The sequence below is a fragment of the Phoenix dactylifera genome, unplaced genomic scaffold (genome assembly GCF_009389715.1).
Source record: "Phoenix dactylifera cultivar Barhee BC4 unplaced genomic scaffold, palm_55x_up_171113_PBpolish2nd_filt_p 001755F, whole genome shotgun sequence".
Lineage (NCBI taxonomy): Eukaryota > Viridiplantae > Streptophyta > Magnoliopsida > Arecales > Arecaceae > Phoenix > Phoenix dactylifera.
The window spans coordinates 35147-56280 of record NW_024069053.1 but is presented as its reverse complement, the minus strand read 5'-3'; the positions used below and the strand labels follow the sequence as shown (position 1 = coordinate 56280).

At 36.2% G+C, this 21134-nt stretch overlaps 1 protein-coding gene across 1 annotated transcript; it reads right to left on the bottom strand.

The window, feature by feature from the left end:
* Positions 1 to 1637: 1637 nt before the first annotated feature.
* Positions 1638 to 19757, bottom strand: LOC103697710 (single myb histone 6-like). Its single transcript, XM_008779622.4, has 7 exons — positions 19442 to 19757; positions 18205 to 18407; positions 17799 to 18019; positions 9607 to 9691; positions 3786 to 3869; positions 2872 to 3219; positions 1638 to 1990 (listed from the first exon to the last, which is right to left on the bottom strand). The coding sequence occupies exons 2-7, from the start codon at positions 18352 to 18354 to the stop codon at positions 1982 to 1984; spliced, it is 897 nt and encodes a 298-aa protein (XP_008777844.1). The 5' UTR covers positions 18355 to 18407; positions 19442 to 19757; the 3' UTR covers positions 1638 to 1981.
* Positions 19758 to 21134: the final 1377 nt, after the last annotated feature.

Genomic DNA, 21134 nt, shown 5'->3' with positions numbered 1-21134 from the left:
ATTTTATTTGTGGTTTTTTACTTCTCATGTAGGTTATGCTAGCACCTCTCTACCTTTACTAGGTTCTCGATGGAGATGGTGAGAGGAAAACAAGCTAAGCAATCTTGATCATGGCGGAGATGAGAGCAAGATAAACAAGGGTTAATACTGATAATGAGATAATGTAATATGGAGACATTGTAGGAGAGAAAGATGCAAGGGATGGGATGTAGATACAAAGATGGTTCAAGATATTTATCACTTCGGTCATGACTTGGCCACCGGTCAAATTTGGTCCGGGCTTAACGGCCATAACATTTTTCTTAATCAACAATTAACGTGAGAGATGAAAGAAGAGTCCATCAAAATCTTGGCTTGTCTCTCCTTTTTGATTTTTTTAGAGAGGTTCAAATTAAGAGTGTGTCAAACTTCTCTAAATAACTAATATGCAAAATAAAATAATAGATGATGTGACAATCAAATGGGATTGTTTTTTATGATATTTTTAAAATTTTGTTGATTTTTCAAGATTGGTGATATTTGTCCTCTTCGATACAAGTGTACATTTGGAAAATCTGTGTCCTTAAGTAAAGATTTTAATACAAATAGTATCAGAGTCAAGCCCATCCATGGCATGTGGTTTTTGGAACTAACAATGAGCCGGTTATGTTTTTGGACTTTTTACCCTGCGAGAATGCTAAGACTTACATACAAGTTAATTTGATAAACACTTTTAAGTTATAACTATCATGAAGAAAAAAATGTGATATTCTTTAAAAAAACATTTATATCCAAATGACACTATATGTATACACAAAAATTGAATATTAATGAATATATATATATATATATATATATATATATATAAAATAATGTGACAGAGTTGAAATGAATTTTTTTCTCTGTGGTAGATATTTCTTAACTCTAGGTATGACCTTTTCACTTTTTCAAAGACGTGTTCGAATTATTTAGAACTCTTGCTAGCTGTAAACAGCCCCTAAAATCTAGTCACTTGAACTTGTCGAGGCTGGTTGGCTCAGAAGAGGATTCAATTGGTGATGTCAATAGCTCAATATGAAGCACCAACTCCAAACTCATGAAATACCATGGAGACTTCGGACTCTAATTAAAAAGAGACTTCGGACTCTAATTAAAAAAAATCAATGAAAAAACAAAAAAATAGTCAAAAGAAATAAAAAAAATATTATTTTTATGAGAATAAAATTTTTCTATTTCATAAAAAAATCATAAGAAATATAAAAAACAACTTTCCTAATGATTAAAAATTATTTTTTACAATAATTTTAAGCCATCAAAACCCATCACTAATTTTTTTTTATTAAGAGTATAATAAATATTTTATATAACTTTCTAAAAAAGAATAAATAAATACGCAACCAAACGTAAATTTCCCTAAAATATGCAACCCAAAATCATTTTTTTATATATCATATTTTCAGAAATTATTTTTTAGTTTTTAGAAAAAATATTCCAGCAAAAAAAATTTTCTTGCAACCCGCACGAGTCAAAAGTTGGATCATCTGTTCTATAGGCCAACTAAAATGGTGGTACAAGTATGATAACTATAGCAATTGACCAAACGCTAGGGACAGAAGCCTGTGAAAACCTTGGCACTGAATCATAGCACCAAAACAAACTTTTAAGTGAAAATTTTAACCTCTGAATACAACAGCGTACTAAGCTCCTCTTTCTCCCCTCTATTCTATAGCAGAACACATGCAACTGAAACAATTGTGCAGCTCAGTTTTCTGCCCTGCAACAGCACGAACGAAATGACGGTGCCCAGGAGATCATGATGATCATGGAAATTCCAGGTAGGGACCATGAACCAAAACAGGTATGCCAGGTTATTATTTGTACGAAACCTACATTATATACAGACTATATTATACACATTTGACAAAACGAAAGGCAGAATATCTTGCAAGTATGGAGAAAATGGGGAAACACAGCAGAATAGCCTTGATGACTCCCATCAAACTCAAATCATCTGCATAATTTGCAGAAGGAACAAAAATTAGCTCAACATTCGAAAAACTTTAATCAAATAAAAAGGTTTCTAAAATGAATTTATCACGAAAGGAGCGGAAGCATCATCATCTATGCCTTGCACAACAATCCACAGAGGAAAATATAAGCATGCTATGCTATGCACAACAACCCACACAATAATATCTGCATGCAAAATCTTCCAAAAGAATGAGATAATCAGGGACAGATGGCGCTTCCACAATTAAAAATACACGATAGAGGTCAGGCAAAACATAATCAGGTCCAAGGAACCATATCACGGTTTTTGATGCCAGCTATTTATTTAAATCTAAAATAAGTGATCCAAAGACCAGACTGTAGTTAGCTACCATAAGAAAACATTGATTTCCTCAGATGATAGACTTAGATAAAGAAAAAGGGTTGGGGAGAGAGAGGTTCAAAACCAAAAGAACCAGATGTTCTCTTTCTTCAAACAGATTATCTTATATCTAGACTATTGAAGAACAGTTGGACTATCCACTTCACATTCACCTGCACGCTTGAGGTGGAAGTGCCTATGCATGACCAGTACATATCTTTATGCAGCAGAATCCACCCCAAAGTATCCCTTAAAAACTTCAAAAAAAAAGACGGAAAAAAAGAGAGGAAAGGAGGGAAAAGGATCCTGCAGGAATTCTGAAATTACAACCCAAGCTGAAGTACAAAGGCATGTATAGATATGTACTGGAAAGAGAAAAGAGAGCTGCCTAACTGTGAATAGGGATCCGAATACTCATCAATGAACTAATGCAGCCTAGTGCTGAATGCAGACCAAAGAGACGAAATAATTTACAGAGGGAAAATTAAGTATATGCAATAAATCATATACAAAAGCATTACCATCTTAGCTGCATTTCTGTTTTTCAGCATCAATATAGCTGCCTCAGCAAAAGCCTGTGCTGCTTCTGCATCAGCTTCTGCAGCCTCTGCCTCCCTTGCTGCTTCTTCAGCTTCCGCCATTGCCGCTTCTGCCTCTGCAACTGCTTGAGCAGCAGCTGCTGCAGCCTCCTGTGCCGTCAAGTTTCTCATCCGTGCCAATTCAGCGTCAACTTGAGATTTTGTAAGGGGTTTGACATCATCCTTTTCTAATCCGGAAGACTCCCTTCGCTTTCCATCAGGGAGCAACAAATTGGAGTTTTTTCCTAATGAAAAAGATGAACTAGGTGCTATCCTATACTTGCGCTTCACCTGTAAAGGCAGTAACAAGATTCACAAAGATTTGAAACAAGCCAGCATGACATAGTCCTATGGAAAAGTAATGAGAAATCTCCTTAAAAGAAAGGACCGACAGGTGACCGGCGAATGTCTTTCGTGCTACTGGCTGAGTAGATCATGAAAATCATTTAAAGAAAGTTCAACAGCTAATTATTCTGCCAAGAAACAGTTTAACCGCACTGAGCTACAAATCCAAACTTTTTTTTTTTGCTAGATAAATCCAAACTTTTTTACTATATAAGTACCTGTCTGTTATTGCCCACAATTGGACAGTTTGATATGTGATATAGGCCCCAGCAAGTCAGAATCAAAGACATCTGGCATCTTTATGTATGTTGGAGAAAAGAGACCTATCTGGTTGAAGGAAAGGAACCTATCTGATTGGAGAAGAGCAACCTATCTGATATACTGGTACCAATAAACCTTATGTTTTTGTAGCTTAAAATGTATAGATATAATCAGATGAGCTTCACCATATTGTAGTGTATGCTTAATAATATCCACTGTCTATTTCGCAAGATATTGGAAAGGTGAGTTACCTTAATCAATTTCCCACTTGCTGTTAATGCCTTCAGTTTTGCAGACAACAATCGTTTGAAATCTGGAGGAGGCCAATATTGATCCTACATGAATCAGATAGACAAAATTCTGAGCCATCCATAAGAAACTAGAAGAAGGTTCAAACAACACCTTCATTTTCATGTCAGAGTTCCCAGAATTTTACATTTAATGCATGATTACCAGCCTTCTCCAAATTAAGATGATCTCCATTCTTGATAATGCGACAACAAAAAACAAGTAAAGGACATGCCTTTACTGCTTTTAGCTTACACGTCCTTTATCATTAACTTACACATATATCCCATCATTATAAAAATAGTAAAGCTAAGCACGTAATGGCATAACTCTGACCCAATTCCCTTTTCTTGAAACCATAACCAAAAAGGAAAGGAGAAAAAATTGTCCTACATAAAAACAGGTATACAATTGATGTTCTCGAAAAAAGAATGAATTCACATCCATTTTTACAATAAGATAAGACGAAAATTTTAAGTTAAATGAAAGGATGCACATACACATTTTATAGGAATCATAAAAAGTTGCAGGAATCAATTCTCAAAAACAAACCCACTCAGCACTGACAAGATGGGGGAGTACACTGAATAAAACACAAAGTCAGCAAGCCTAAAAAGTGATTATATTCCAAGGTACACAACTATTAAAAAAATGAAAATATCATAAAGAGCCCATATTCCCTTAATAAATGCTCTAACAAATTTCCAAGCACAAAATATAAAACTAAATATACCTAAAAGCAGATTGACTTTTAGAGAGAACATGCAAGTACCTATCAGGATTAAATCGGTTGATCCAAAACTAGTTGCAGTCTCAACAAGACATTTTAAACACAAGAATTGTAACATACTAAAGAAAAGTATAGAATTTCTATTTACTTATTTATTTGTTTGTCTTAAGCCAGTTACATAAGAAAACTGTTTTAAGATGACAAAGACAATTACAAACAGATACATGCCTTAAAGAACCTGTGCAATGAGTATTTCTATAGTTATTCCAGAAGGTAAAAATAAGTGGGCTCATTACTCATAGGAACCATGTGAAGTCCAGAAGGCCCTCCTAAAATCTTCAGCAATATATATACCAAGAGAGAGAGGGGGAGAGAGAGAGATGGGGGGGGAGGGAGAGGGGGAGAGAGAGAGAGAGAGAGAATGTTCATGACTCTATGTGATTATACCATCAATTTTTACTCATTATGGGCTGACCTAATCAGAAAAGGAGTTATGAGAAAGGATGGAAAAGAAATACTGTTCTCCTTAATCCCACTAATCTTGTTATCAAAAATTTCTTCTCTCTCTCTCTCTCTCTCTCTCGCGCGCGCGCAAGGAACCCATAACATGAGATAAGGAACTTGCAATTCTCTCTTCATATCCTACCACATTTAGTCTCAAAGCTTCCACGACATCGTATTTACTGTTCAATTAATTTTTTTCAAGACAAAGGCACCATGATATAAGGAAACCTGTAACCATCCTCTCCTAAAACATCCACCCATATAGAGTTGCCTTCTTAGTCCGACCATTTCTTAACAAGCACAAACAATTTCTTTTAATGTTTTTCCTTTAAATAAACAATTTTCCAAACCATTCCCTATTTCTTCACAAGCACAATTCCAGGCACGCACAGGGCTCTCTCTCTAAAGCCACAATTATTCCACATGCCAACATCCTAAAGTGAGAACATCTAAAATCTCCATATCCCAAATGTTTTCTGCAAGAGGAAAGAACCAAATGCTTCTTTACATATTCTCCATCTTCACATCCCCCCCCCCCACCCCCACAACTTCATTCTTTTTTATCTATTGCAAGACACATGGAGTCTGAGAAGAGTGCTTCTCCAAGGTTCCTTTATGGAGTTGTCAAACTTCGCATTCCACGACACAACTTTTCCAACCAAAAGCATCATAGAAATTATTAGTTTCTGAAGAATACAAATATATGGAGTTTTACTATCATCATTCTTCTTTACACTTAATGAGAACTATATCCTGCAAATAACAGCGTAAGACTTTTTCAATTTGTTGTTTCTTAGTCCTTACTTTCGGTACCCAAGTCTGAGTGAAAGAAATAAATCAAATATTGGCTTCATTAAGGTAGCATGCTATTCTGGTGATAGCTCTTGAACATTTTGTTCTGAGCGCATCTTCAGTGTCTCTTCTTTCTTTTGTGAAAGAATAGGGTTGGATTTTGCTTTGCACATAAACAAAACTTGGAAAGATACTGTCCAGTTATCAGTCAAATGGTTATATGGTAACAGCATAATCTTAACCTTCATTCATCCTTATCAACCAAATGGCCAGGACACCAAATGACTCTCAAATATCACTGCTTAACGGATGTTCTGAATTAATGTTTCAATCGTTATCAGTTCAAGTTTAACATGAGAGGCTTTTTTTTTCTTTTTGCTTTGAGTGTTGTGAGCTGTTATTGGATTCCTTTGGCTGGATTTTTAAACCTTGTTCTGAGCTTTTGGGGATTTTGGTGGTTTTGTCTCATTTTATTTTCTGGTTTCTGCCTGTTGGGAGCTCTTCGATATCCACTTCTTTTTCCTTTTTTTGCTCCTATCAAGTCCATTTTCTTAGTGAAATGAGAGTAAACTCCATCACTGGTTTTTCATAAGGAAAGTGTGTTAGTCCCTTTTTTTTACTTATTGCATATTGTCAGATTAATGTTATTATTCCATGTATACTTTCCTGATCATGAACCTGTTCACCAATAATAGAATAACATCTTATCCTCTTTTTGGACCAACCATGCTAATCAGGTTTTCTGGGTTGTAATTCTGCATAAGATCATTACACATCAACAATGTCATGAAAAAAGGATACATGCCTTAATCAGTAGTTGTGGATTAAGTAGCTACTGCATCATCATGGAATGTATGGTGCCCCCTAATTACATTCTATAATGAATATTCTCATCACAGTTTTTTCAAATTGTGGACTATGGACCAAGAAAATAATGAACTGTGCTAGTAAATTTCCGTTAGAGTTTTTATGATGCTGAAACACATAATTGCAACTTCATGAACAAATCTGCAGTCTAAGAGAATCCTTTGTCAAAAATCATCATTACATGCTTTAATCTAACATGCATCCTCTGCACACGGGGTACCAGTCATCATTTTGCTGTCAGGTCAAATTCAATAGCATATTTTCTGTTTCTCTTTAAAATATGGAGCCTAACAGGAATTCCTATTTTTTCAATTTGATGATTGTTTCACGGGATATAAGTTATAAACTTATAATTGGATTCACTGAAACTACAATTTACTGTGCTATTTATTTGATGATTGTTTCATGGGATATAAGTTATAATTCGATTCACTGAAAATACAATTTAAGCTGAAATTACATCAGTTTCGGCAAAGTTTCAACCAATTTTGGCATTTTTGGTCTGAAGTAACCAAAATTGTCATTTTCCAATATTTTTATCATTTGATAAGTATATATGTTTAAAATTTTCTAATATTTTCTGGAAATATCAATAATATTCAATATCACATTAATGATTAATCAAAGAGTCCAATGATCCAATCTATGTTACCCTAGGCTAAGCGTGTTAATATGTAGTAGGCAACATGTGATCATAATGTGCATCTTTATACTTTATTAGTTACAGAACATTACATGACTCTACCATTCTTCTTTTCTTACTTATAGGTTTTTTTTTGAATAAAATAATATATTATAATAAAAAAATAAAATAAAATAGGTTTGTAGTTAGATGGATATTTGCTTGCTTAGATTGGTTATTGAGATGAAATAAAAATTCAATACTCTAGAATTTTTCCTTGTATATGGGTTATTAAAATAAAATATAACGAAATATGCTTGGACAAAAGGTTCAATTAAATATAATATTTAGAACAAATGAGAAAAATTACAAAAAATAGAGAAAACATAAACTAGAAATTACAGAAAAATTAACATATTTAATATATTATGCTTTAACATAGTTTAGTTTCGATCTAAAACTACCTAAAGGTCCCCAACTACACAAACTATGTTCCTTAATAACTGAAAAGCAAATAGAATGATGTGACATTTTTTTTATTTTTTTCTATTTTTTTCTCAATCTTTTTGAACAAAACTCCTAAAGTCAGTGAGAATCTGTCGACACTTTTCCAAGGCACCAAAAACAAGAATCTATCCAGAGGACTAAAACCGAAAGGGAGAACCAGTTTAGAACCTTGATGTAAGAACTAATTAGTACAAAACTTTAGAAGGTCATAAACAATGATGTGCACATTCCAAGTAAAGCATTATTCAAAGTCAATTGTCAAGAAGGCTTCTATCTAAAATTCAATCTTCCAAAAAAGGAACCTTTCAATTGAATTCAGTTATTGTGGACGGTTGATGACATAAGGTGTAAAGCCTTCTTCTTCAAGGGTTAAAAACTCATTTCCAAATAAGCTAAATGCACATTAGGCTTTAAGGCATTAGCCTTTGAGAACCCTACAACGAGCCAAGTTTGATGAGATTAGATTTGGAATTGTTAATTTCAGAATGAAAGGTTTATCACTTTTTCTCCTCTACGAAGTTTTTTCCCATTTTTCCCCTTTTGAACTCCATATGTCTTATACTTGGCAAATGAGGAGGATCCATAAAACCAAACCTACATAGTTGGGAAAATGCTTGATGATTATAATTATGATTATGAACTACTTATGTCCTATGAGTCCCAGTATTATCTTATCCAAGGGCAAGCACAAAGAAGCCCGAGACATACAAGCAGTCAGAAATGAGGACCATCTGGGAAGGTTTCATGCACATTCCAGTAATCCCAGATATCATGAAGAAAGCAAAAGACAAGGGGAAGACACTGCTTCTATCTAAAAGCAAGGATAAGAAGACACTGCAGCAAGCAAGGTAGCCCGACCCGTTTGTGTACACAAGGGCTATCAAATGAGTGAGCTGCTTGCAAGCAGTTTGTGTGTGGCTTGAAATTCAGCTTTGGTTCAGCTTGCTCAATTAATAAATGAGCCAAGATAGAGCCAGGTTTGTCTCCCTCATGATCGCTCAATTAAACTTGAAATAGAATTAACAATTAATTTACACATAAAAATTTGTTTTGTATTATACTCATTAAATAATAAGTATACGTAAAAAAAATGTATTTTAACTCTGATATCGAGAAATAAACAGAAGAAATTAGCTCAGATATATATAATAAAAACCATGCAGGACATCATGCTCTAACCAGATAATTTAAATGAGCTCTTTGTAAGAAGTTCAAATTTGGCTCAGAATCAAATGAGTTGGCATGGGTTTGGCTTAACTACAAAATGAGCCAAGCTTGAGATAGGCCTAGCTTGTTCAAGCTCGATTTGTCTATACCCCTACGTGGACATGTTTACACATGTATACACATAATATCTGTTCTTAATTAACTGATACGTCAAGTGATCAAAATAATTTTGTTTTAAAGATTTAACTTTCCTCCCTTTAAATAAAATCACTTTTTCAGTTCTACATACATACAAATGTGCAGATTTTACTAGCAATGCATGAAAATATGTTCTCTTAAATTCAGGTGCAGCAAGAATGGTTAAACAAACTTGACAATTTCAACCAGTTTCATTCACAAAAAATAAAATAAAATAAAAAGTTTCAAAAGTTGAATAAGCTCCTAGTATTAATAAAATCAGCAAATAAAAAATTATCAGTATATTAATTGTCAATCATACAAAGAACTGCAACAAGAAAAGATAGGCTAAGGTTTTGATTGTACATGTTCTTTAAAGCAAAACAACTGAGAAAGTTTAACCACGGTAGGAATTCACCTCTATATACATGGCAATGTCTGTCTTGTCAGACCCAGAAGGCTCCTTCAACGTTGTTATAGCTTCCAATATAAGATTTTCTAGCCTACATACATCAAAACAAAATGAAATAAGATAAGAATAGAACCAAGTAGGTAGCATGGACAGGTAGAAGCAATAATTGCAAAATCCAAGGCACATCTTACGTGAAACTTTCAACATAAGATTAACTGTCTAGGAAGAGGAGAATCAATATTAAATTTGCTATAGTGAGAAGAAAAAAGTATAGATAAAACAAGCATGGAAGCATGGAATAAAGTCAACATTCTGAGGACTAATAAATTTCTGTCGTTTTGCCATTGCTGTTGCTGCTGATCTAAATAACAAAAATAATGATACCGAGCTATTTGCTGCCCTTGCGGATCTTCTTTACTCATAAGAAATAAATATAACAAAAAAAGGGGATCTAAACTGGCTTGCAATAAAATTTTTCCATTCAAATTTGATGAAGTTATGAAACAGGCATGCAAGCAAGAAAGGCCACCAGAACAAGTGATATCTAAATCCTCATATACATAGAAATAGATTTTTTAATAATTTCTTACCCCAAAACAAACTAAACAAGCAGTAGCACTGCCGACCAAAACCAAAAAGTATCCATAATCATCACATTCAAAAAAACTGCAGCCTTTCTCGACAGTAGTGTCCAAGCTAATAGCACAGCATGCCATCGATAAAACTAAGCTACAGACATATTTAAGAATTAATACAAAATGCATGGATTTAACAAGAACTTCCATCAAGATTGATCAGTGTTCTCTTCTGAATATTGATCATCATGATCTCAAATGAAAAACCATGTAAACTTAATCAGAACGAGAAAGCTTTATCCATCTAAAGACATCTTTACAAGCATTCACCCTTAGTACCGTCCGGATGCATACAAGTAAACACACGTATATTCATGTGAACTTAAGATAATATTTTGACAACTAATCTTCAGACAGATGTCAAGCATCTGGCTAAGGACCAAAATCCATGTACTTACTGTAGGCTTACTGCCAGAATTAACAATAATGCTAAGTAGAAGCTACAGAGATGCCATCAAACTTCTATTTTCAAATTGATGTCACCGTGACAATATAGAGACAGACTCAGAATTGAAGGCAATTACTGCAGCATGGTTTGGTGGCTGCCTGAGAGAAGGCTTACGAAATAGAATACTCATATACTTAAAGCAACATATATTAAGTCTGGCCTGCTTTACTCTCAAACATTCTAAACTTCACAACATTGCATGACTTATTTCATTTATAAATTTTTCTTTGCATCATAAAGTCATGCATCCCCCAAGCAGACCATGTGACTTCATCCAACATGCTCTTATTGTATTAGATATATCTTCATCCCCCCTCCTTACTGTTTTGGTATAATAGATCCAAAATAAGAAAGATGATCATGATATGACATCTTTCTGATTTAAAAGAATCACTTCAACTAATATGGATTAGTTAGATAGCATCAGGCATGTCCAGATTAGTCTTGGGTGTTAAGATTCAATATATGTAACATTATTTGCATTTTGGAAGAATAGATTAGGGTGCAAAAGTCAACACTGTCAAAGGGCATAACTTCCTTGACTGATTTTATTTTCTGCTTTGTTTGCTTAAGAATTAAGAAGAGTAGTTCAGATGAAGAATTCACATGCCTTGAAGTTAACTCTAGAAATTTCTTAAAAGTTTATTGAAATTTTAACAGTTCACTTTTCCTTCTTGAAGCTGAGAATTGTATGTCATCAAAACAGTATGCTTATCCCACAAGCCGTAGAACAAGAGGAATGAAATTTGTCAAGCTGGCCAGCCTTACTCCATCAAAGTGTCAGACTCATAAAGAAATCAAAATAAGTACATGCACTACATAACACAACCATGCTCCCCAATTTAATCATTCTTAAGCACCAATTTTAATGGACAACTCATTTGCAAAACCATTTAAAATCACATTCCGTATGCTCCATTTTGTTCTATTGGTTTTGATGACCTTGTCTTTTAGTATTTTCTCTGCAGATCCAACTGGGTATTTAAACTTATCCTCATTTCATCAATACATACTATATCACAAATAACATACCTATTTGTACATTGTTAAGGGGTTGTTTGGATGTCAAGCTTTATATGTCACTTTTTCACAAAACAGGTTTTATTGCTGAATTTCATACAAGCATGTTTATATATGCAAATCCCGTTTTGTAAATTTAGCTACTTAGCTATATTTTCATTAAAACAAAGTTTAACAGTAGCTCTTTGTTAAGAAGTTGTTTGGTTATTCAAATTTACTATGGGTTTTAAAGGTATAGCCACCATTGGTTTGCATAAACCTCCCTCCTGCTACATTATAATATTGCAAATGATGACTTAAAAATGAACCGAGTTGATTAATATATGAGAAACCAACTTATTTATTAACTAAAGAAAGATTAAGATGATTAAGTCAAAGATTTAGATGAAAGATAATAGGTTAACTTCAATGGCAGACAAAGTAAAATATGGAAACTGTCTTCTCAAAGCTTGAAAATCTGGAAAGCATAAAAAAGCCAAAGTTTTGTTTTTGGAGGGGAGCTGGAAAGAAGGGAAGTGTGAACCACACCCAAGCTTCCATTCGTGGAAGTAATGAAAGAAAGAAAACACGTAACAGAAAATAGTAAGAGAGAAAGACAATCAAAAGAAGCATATTTCATGAACCCAACCACTAAATATTTCACAAGGATTAAAACCAGAACCGCTAATACATACTTCACACACTTCAAAACTTAGTCCTAAGTACATACTTCATAGATGTCAACCCCTTTCCCCCAAGTACACAGTTTATAGAGATCAAACTGCTTAATCTTCACAAAGAGGCTGGCGTGGTGTTTCGAGCATAAGAAGGAACGGCGAATTCTCTGATGGGAGATATGGATAAGCTTGTGTTAGGGAGGAAGGGATTTGGGAGAAGGAAGGGCTTGAGAGGGGAGGGAAGGATATTGTGTGGATAAGAAAAGAAGTCGCACATTATTGAGAGTAAATAAATCCATTTGATAAAATCTCATTTTCTGAAAAAGAGGATCCCCAGGTTCTTCATAAAACTCAAATTTTTGCAATTTACTAATTACCAAGTAAACAGAATATGAGTTTTATTATTCCAACCACAAAAATTGTTTCAAGTAAAACTCTCTTTCTAGTAGGTTTTGGATATACAGGTTGTATCAAAACTGTACATCCAAACAACCCCTAGATTTTTATCATAAATCCATTTATGACCAGTGTGAAGAGGTTAAGAGTTAGCATTAATCCAAGTTGTATTTTATCTATTGAAATTTACCTATAAATAACTTTGTCACTTAGCTAACATAGATGATGCAATAAAATCCGCAATAAAATCTGCAATGTTGTGCATCATCTTTATTGTTATATGTGCAGCATAACACTTATTTAATCACTTGAACACTTTCCTAACTTTCAAGGTCTAATTAAGTAACCTAGTTATCCAAATTAACCTAATTTATCTCGTGATTTGCCAAAACTCAGCTGATATTTCATCTTTCTCTTACCCTTCTATGGCATTTTCAAAGCCAACTCAATTTCAATGTTCAATGAGTGAACCACCTCTCTGCCTCATCTATCTTTATGTTTCTAGGAATAAAACTACTACTATTTCTATCAGATCATTAGCTTTTTTTTATCAAACTTATATAATATATAATCATGCCACTTAGATAAGGATGCAAGGAAATCACTTACCACTTCCTGCAAATGGCAATCACCTTAATCTTTCTCATAATTAAACAATTAAAACAAACTATTTTTAATTATTGTAATGCAAAAACCAAGGTTTACCAAACCGAGCCAAACTGTCTGGTTCGGTCCGTACCAAGCTGACCCAATGGAGGACCGTGTCGGTTCACCTCTTTTATTTGGGATTGGTCCGAAACAGGCTGGAACCAGTCTAAACCAACTGGTTTCGTGCAAAACTGGTGTGAACCATCCAGTTCACACCGAGTCGGGCCGATTCCGAACCGCCCCCCTCCCCCTCTCCTTTTGTTATAAAGGACCGTTGGGAAGACCCGAGAAGTTTCTTAGGCCTTTCCAACATTCTTTGAATAGTTACCCCCTTCCCCATGGCGACAGTTACACAAATTTAGCATGATTGAAGAAGGATCCAACCCTAAAAAAGGTATGCTTCCACTTTCCTATCTCATTTCCTCTCTTTTTTGGGGGGGGGGGCCTCCAAAATATAGCTCGCAATATTCCACGCATCCTTCCAGCTGATCAGCCACAGCGACATGGGTCACTGGGGAGCCAATCATCACATGACTCCTTATCCAAGACATCCTCTCAGAGATATGATCGAGAGATGCTTAGACGAGGTCACTACGCTATCCGATCAATTGGTCAAAAGGGCAACATCCATCCTTCCAACATAGCCAGGCAAAAAGGGGCACGAAGAGTAAGCAGGCAGCGAGGGGCACGAAGGATAAACAGGCAGAGAGAAACACGAAAGGTAAGCAAGCAGTTGCTTAGCACACCAAAAAAGAAAAAGAAAAGGCACTTGCAGCCCCCGTGCAGAGTGTGGAAGAGAAACCAGTTCACTCAGATTTAGAAACCAAGAGAAACAGCGATGATAGTTCTGATAGTCATAGATCTGCTGATCAGAAAGAGAGTGGAGGACATGAGACCACCGTATATGAGACAGCCGCAGGATGGTCTAAGATTCACCGGTAAGTCCTAGTTTACTCATGCAGCACAAGATAGGAACCACAATGCAAAGGATACGATTGCATATAAGAGATGGGCTCCTCAAGGTCATTCAGAAGGACATGATGCAGCTGCAAATGACCTCGCACATAGAGTAGGATCTATGGAGTATCATATTTCGAGTCATATACTGGATTCTATTATTTGCAGCCATAGGCAGTCTGTAATCTATATGGATACGAATATGGATATGATGCATCTGAGGCATCGTCTTCCAGTGGCTACCATCCTATGCAGTCCGGAGCATCTTATGAGTTAGATTTTGCTGTTGGTATATTCGGATGGACACCTCCACAATCATATTATCAGCCAGACGACACCTCTCAGAGCTAGAACTTCAGCAAGAGATCCGAAAGTGTTTATAACCCAAAATGTGTTCCTTATGAAATGAACATACAAGACTACAACGCCATTTAGTTAGACAGGCATCACCATTCGACGAGATTTTAGGTATCGGTATGCATGTTGTACTTTAAATATATATAATTGATTGTATTATTTTATATTTTCTACCTCACTAGTTGATTTTACGATATTTCATGTTGCTTCTTGTAGCATACAACATCTCACTAATTATTTATGTTTTGTATCACTTGAAAACAGTAATATGCATCATTTAGGTTAAACCGAGAACATATAAACATCAAAAAAACATCAAATTATACTTAAGATCATTAAAAAAGTTAAAAGTAATTGATTACTAGTTAATCAAACCTGAAAAAATTAAAAAAACAATGGGCGTGCCAGTTCGAAAACAGCATGCCCAAGCATACCGTGTGTCGGTATGGTACTGAACTGGTATCATACTGACTTGCCTGCCGATCAGTATGAGTCCCGATACCGGTTTGGAGGATCTTGGCAAAAACTTTTGTTGCCCATACATGAGTCTATGTCTCTACCTAGTTTGGGTGGTTAGTGATTAATTCTCTCCTCTCACTTAGTTATTTCCAATTTTCATAACTTCTAAAGATCTCAAACAAGAGTGTCCATACTGAAAAAGCACACTTTTCATTCTATTGAAGGCACACTCTACTAGCATATGGTTCACCACTTTCTCAACAAGACATCCTAGTTTTTTCTAACTTTATCAAAGTTTAAAAGACATCAAGTACATGTGGTTAGAGACTATCTATATAAGACCACCATAAGACTATCTATGTAAAGCACATACTATTCCAATAAATGAACCCCCTTTAGTTCTCTCTTCAAAAATTATGCAAAGAAGCATAGTTTGCAGAATCTAACTGTAGCAATATGTACCAGCCGACTTCTATCAGTAGGGAACTAAAACTCATTATGCCACCCTTACCAAGTGTTAGTAAGAATTGAAACATACAAAAACCACACCAGTTGGGTACCTGTATAGGTACCAAAATCGATACTGCAAACCTTGTAGAGAAGACAAAATAAAAAACATGCAACAACCAAATGCAAGAGCGCATTTATCAACTCATGTGACTTGGACCAAAAGAATCAAATAATAATGACATGATCACAACAAATCAACTGTTTCCCCTCCCCTTCTTGAAATTAGTTTAGCATGTAGGTAATCCATGTTAGGAGAGCACCTAATAATGACATGATCAGAAACAAACCAACATTTTTGTTAAATATTAGTGAAGATAGTTTCTAATTGTGCTGTGGTAGTAGCATCATTGAAAGCCTTATCCATCATAGCCATCATCAAATCCTTATTCTTCTTTAACCAATGCATGCAATGCATGTGCTAAATGCTAGTAGGCATGAGTCTTCAAGCTTAATTTTCCTATTCCATAGTTACAAATCTTCAATGAACTGCTAATTTGACATGCACATGCCACATTGTCCTGAGAAAGGAAACTAACAAGATAAATATAGATGGTTACATAAGGAATGCAGACATATGGCCGATCACCGGTGAATATGGGAATAACAATGAGAGACATCTCCATAAATCAGCCTCATAATAATGCTTGCTACAATCGTTGCCTTTTTTATTCTACATACCACCATGTTATTTTTGCATTCCAGTCAACTAGCAGGGTGCTTCTTGGAAACAATCAACATGCCCAATTGCACTATGCCTCATCAGTTTTATGGTTAACATGTGATCTAGTAACATCTAAAATTGTTTTATAAGTAGCTTTCCACCTGATGGAAGCTTTCCCCACAAACACATCAATCGACATGAAGAGACCTACCACAAAACCTTGAATAAAGATAAAAGCAGACCTACATTCTTGAGATATACAATACTAATACTGCAATACTCAACAGCTATTTCAATAATCTTAGGGCTGCTCAACTCTTTATAGTTTTACATGAAGAGAGATAATCCAATTGATAGAGTTTATTTTTTTGCAAAACAATGACTTCGGGTTACAAATTCCCAACATGGTGTTTCTTAAACTTTTTCTCCTTCCTTTCTATCTTTAGAGAATGATAGACAGTAATAAATCCTTCACATTCCATTTCTCCTTTAACAGCCCCTCATTCCTCTAGTCTTATTTTTTCTCTTTCTTTTTCCATTCCTGCCTCCTCGTCCCCAAATCTTTTTACAATGCTTAGTGTTCCAATCTTCGACCTATTAGGTCTCCCCTTTTAACACTTTGTTTTTTGATTCTTCTTTCTGACTCTCTTTAAACCTTAATGTAAATCAATAAACTATTTCAATGACTTCAACAAATACAATATATCAATTGCAACAAATCCTTCACCACTTCTTCCTCCTAAAGCTATGACTCCTTCCTCTAACCTTTTCTTTTCCCTGCTCATAGAATAGATCACTTCTTCCTTATTTAATACCTATTTTCCTGCGCCTTCATTCTCATCTTCTTTCCACCTACATAACCTTTTCTTCACACCATTTCTTCCTGGGCTCGTCTTTTTCTATTATTTCATCCCTTTTCCTAAACCAATGAAATTATTAACTATAACAAAAACCATATAATAATTTGAAATCTTGCAAAGCTTCCAAAAGATTCAGAACTTTTAATTTTTTGCTCAATGAACACAGGGCAACTTTAACTTTACTGAAAATTTCAACAATAAAGCATACATCATCAATCTATCTTCCTAGCCCAACTTACTACCTTTCCCAATTATTCATGGACATATATAATTCTAGAAAAGGTATGCATTTCTTTGTTTCTCCAGCTTAATCTAAACAACTACTTCCATTCAACAGCTCTAAACCACCTTCCCATTAACATATGTTGACACTGTGTGAAATATAGTGCATACAAGATGAAATCTCCTGCAGCATCTCTTATATATAGTAAATAAACTACCTTCGGCAAAAATACAAAGAGCAAATACATTCACCTCAAATTACATATCCGGACCCAACTGATATTATACTAATGGGCCAACAGATCAAAGAGTGAAACTAGTAATGCAACCACATATATTAGGCAGCAATGAGGCATCAAATACACAAACCTTGAATTAGATCCTTTAGGACCAGGAATCCGTAAGGATTCACTAGACACTGCAAGAGGCTCGGCATTAACAATTTCATCATTGATATCCTTAACTATTGTACTGAGTGCCATCAGGTTATCATCATGCTTGGAAACTTGTTTGCTCTTTTTCAAAGCTATCCTGGCCTTCTCCCGTGATCCCCATCCACTTGCAGTCACACTTATGTTCCGCCACTTATCCTGTCCAATTCAATAAGATAAAAAGGAAAACAAGCATAGCAATTTTTAGATTGATATGGCAGCATTTGACATCACATATTTGAAACTCCACCATACTTCGCGTTTTTAATTCACAAAATTTGATGATTTTCTTTTTCATTAATAACTGAACATGTTAAGTACATTAAGTCAAGAAAGGACTTCACCTTGAGATCAACATTCGACCTCAAACATAAGATGCCACTAAATTCAGGATCTTTCAATATCGTGCGCCATTTGCCAGCCCCATGCTTAACAACTCCAGCTTTGAGTGCAGCCTCTTCCTCTGCGGTCCACTTCTGCTTCGGAGCACCCATAGGATAATCCTTAAAAATGTTCAGGAGGAATCTGATGTTGTAACCCTACTAACCTATATTCACATATCAATCCACAATCAGTTGAAAGGAAATATTGATCAAACAAAAAGCTACAGAAAAATAAAAAATTTCATGCTCAACGATCAAAATGAGTGAAGTTTCGTAATCACAATTTCAAAGTTCGACAATTAATCAAATTGATGAAAAACAAATGGATGAAAAACAGAATCAACCAAACTGCGTTCATTGCAACTTGATTCCCCGTTATGGCAATAAGTCATAAACAACACAAAGGGAAGAAGAGAAATCCAAATACAACAGAAATATGCTTTTCCTCGCTTCTATTGATGCCACTATATTATAATTTTAACAGATATAGAAAATTCATACATAAAAAACCACAGAAATTTATGATAGTGGAGTACGAAGACATAAGAAATTATATAAAAGACGTACAGTTTCAATGATAGTATAACTACCAATTTGGAAAACACAGATCAGAAAATTCAAAAGTGATTTCAAATCATGTCCTGGAGCCCTGTTTTCTGTCATCAAAACGAGTCTTTTAAATTGCCAAGACATAAGATTTTTTTTTCAAATGATTCCAGTTTTCAACTACTAAATAAAACTAAAAAAGAAGAATTCTGGATGATAGATGTAGATAGTACAAGCATATAGATCTTTGCGGGTAGAACCAAAATACCCTACTCAGAAGAACAACAGAGAATTAATTAAGAAAACAAGGGTGGATGGGGAAAAAAATACAATCCTGATCTAATACAACTGATTCTAAATCAAAATGTTACGTGAAAATATCCCCCAAATCCATTGGAAAAAAACCACGAGGTTAAGAAATCCGCAATGTATTTCGCACAAAAGTCTAGGGTTTCGGCCAACAGGAGGAAGGTCGGTGAATAATTAAAAACAAGTGGAGGTGAAGGCCGATTTCGGTGCGGCTGTCCTAGACAAATGCCAAAGCGTTGTTTTCGAGCTTGAAAATGCGGCGACGATCTGGCCAAAACAACGGGAGAGGAGGAAGAAAGCCGCAGAACAGAAAAGAGAAAGGTAACAAAGGTCAGATGTTTGCCTAGTAGGCGGTCGGAGACGGTCTCTACGCCAATAGCCGCTCGCTGGAGTTGTGGACGGCGATCGGCACGGAGGTCGCTCCGGAAGAGAGGAGCAAGGCGAAGGAGAGATGGGGTCTGAGGACGCCGCGGAGGCGAAGGTTTCGCAAGCGCTAGGGTTTCGCAAGAGGGGGACTAGGATTAAGAGAAAGAGAGATGGCGCGGCAACTCCATCCCCGCCCGCGGGGATCGTTGTCCCGATTGCTGGTCCCTGACCGGAACTGTTGCTATCCCGGTACAGCCGCGGCTGCCCTGATATTGTTCGTACAGGCCTCGTGTGTCACGTGCTATGCACCTGAGAGAAATGCTCGTAGGGATAGGGATGCATGAGGAGACGGGTGGTTCTATATACACCCCCCCTATTGCTGAGGACACCCCCCAAAAATTAAAAAAAAATTAAATACTCTCTACACCCCCCATTTGCTAAGGACACCCCTAAAAAATTAAAAATTCCTAAATTACCCCCCACCCTCCCCACCCCCTCACCTAAATTGCTCTCTACACCCCCAAACCCCCCCCCACCCCGCTCTTCCCCTCCAAAACACCTCGCCAACGCCCAAAACCCCCCCGTTCCCCCTTCTCCCTCTCGTCGCCGGCATTCTCCCGATCTCCGACCACCTCGCCGGCTTCTCCCGGAACCACCTCGCCGGCTTCTCCCGAAATTTTTTTTTTTCACGGTTCGTGCTCCGTTCGGCACTGGATCGCCGAACAAAAGACTTCTGTTCGGCTGAACAGTGCCGGACAGAAGCCTTCTGTTCGACACTGTGCAGCCGAACAGATCTGTTCGGTTGAGGGTTGCCGAACAGAAGGCTTCTGTTCGGCACTGTTCAGCCGAACAGAAGCCTTTTGTTCGGCGATCCAGTGCCGAACGGAGCACGAACCGTGAAAAAAAAAAAATTTCGAAACAAGGTAGAACACGTACCTTTGCGGCCGATTCTTCGTCCCAAATCACTAGTTGCTTGTCCATGCTTCGAATGGGGCTTAAATCTCCTTCAAAGATCGCCTAAACGATGTAAATGGATCGAGGGGTTTAAGGGGGGTTTGAGGGGTGTTTTTTTTTTTCTTTTCAAAACGAAACGGAGGAGGAGGAAGGGGGGTGTATGAGAAAATTTCAAGGGCAATATGGTAATTACACTAAAGGTTAGTTTGGGTATTTTTTTTTTGGTTTTTGGGGCGGTGTCCTTAGCAATAGGGGGGGTGTATATAGAACCACCCTGAGGAGACCGGGAACTCTGCAACCTGATCATCCAAAGTGATCCAAAGCGTAAGACTTGATTTAAAAGATAGGCCCGATAGGCTATTGGATACGGTTTGGTTCTCGACATTAGACCCTAGCTCTTATTGGATCGTGTTTGGATATAAGTTGATCATAGTTGAAAACTCGAGATCCAGACATAAGAATAGGGAAGAGAGAAGGAGAATGAAGTGCTTAATCTAAATTATTTTATGCATCATAGCAATTAGGAGAGCAGGCCACACAAGAAAAGAAGCATGTTTATGCTACGAATAATGGTGGCGAAGTGTAGGTTCATGATCTTATTGATACTAGGTGATTTTAGGGTCCCTAGGCAAAGAGAGTGGAAAAAATCTGTAAAGACATTTGATGAGGTCGAGGGTATCCTCCAGCCTCAGACCTTAGTCTTCACCGATCGTAGG

Coding starts and splice junctions, on each gene's coding strand:
- LOC103697710 (XM_008779622.4), bottom strand. CDS start 18,354: ATGGGTGCTCCGAAGCAGAAGTGGACCGCAGAGGAAGAGGCTGCACTC. Junction 9,692..17,798: donor CCTAAAGGATCTAATTCAAG/GTTTGTGTATTT, acceptor TGATGTATGTAG/GCTAGAAAATCTTATATTGG. Junction 3,220..3,785: donor CAAGTGGGAAATTGATTAAG/GTAACTCACCTT, acceptor CTGCCTTTACAG/GTGAAGCGCAAGTATAGGAT.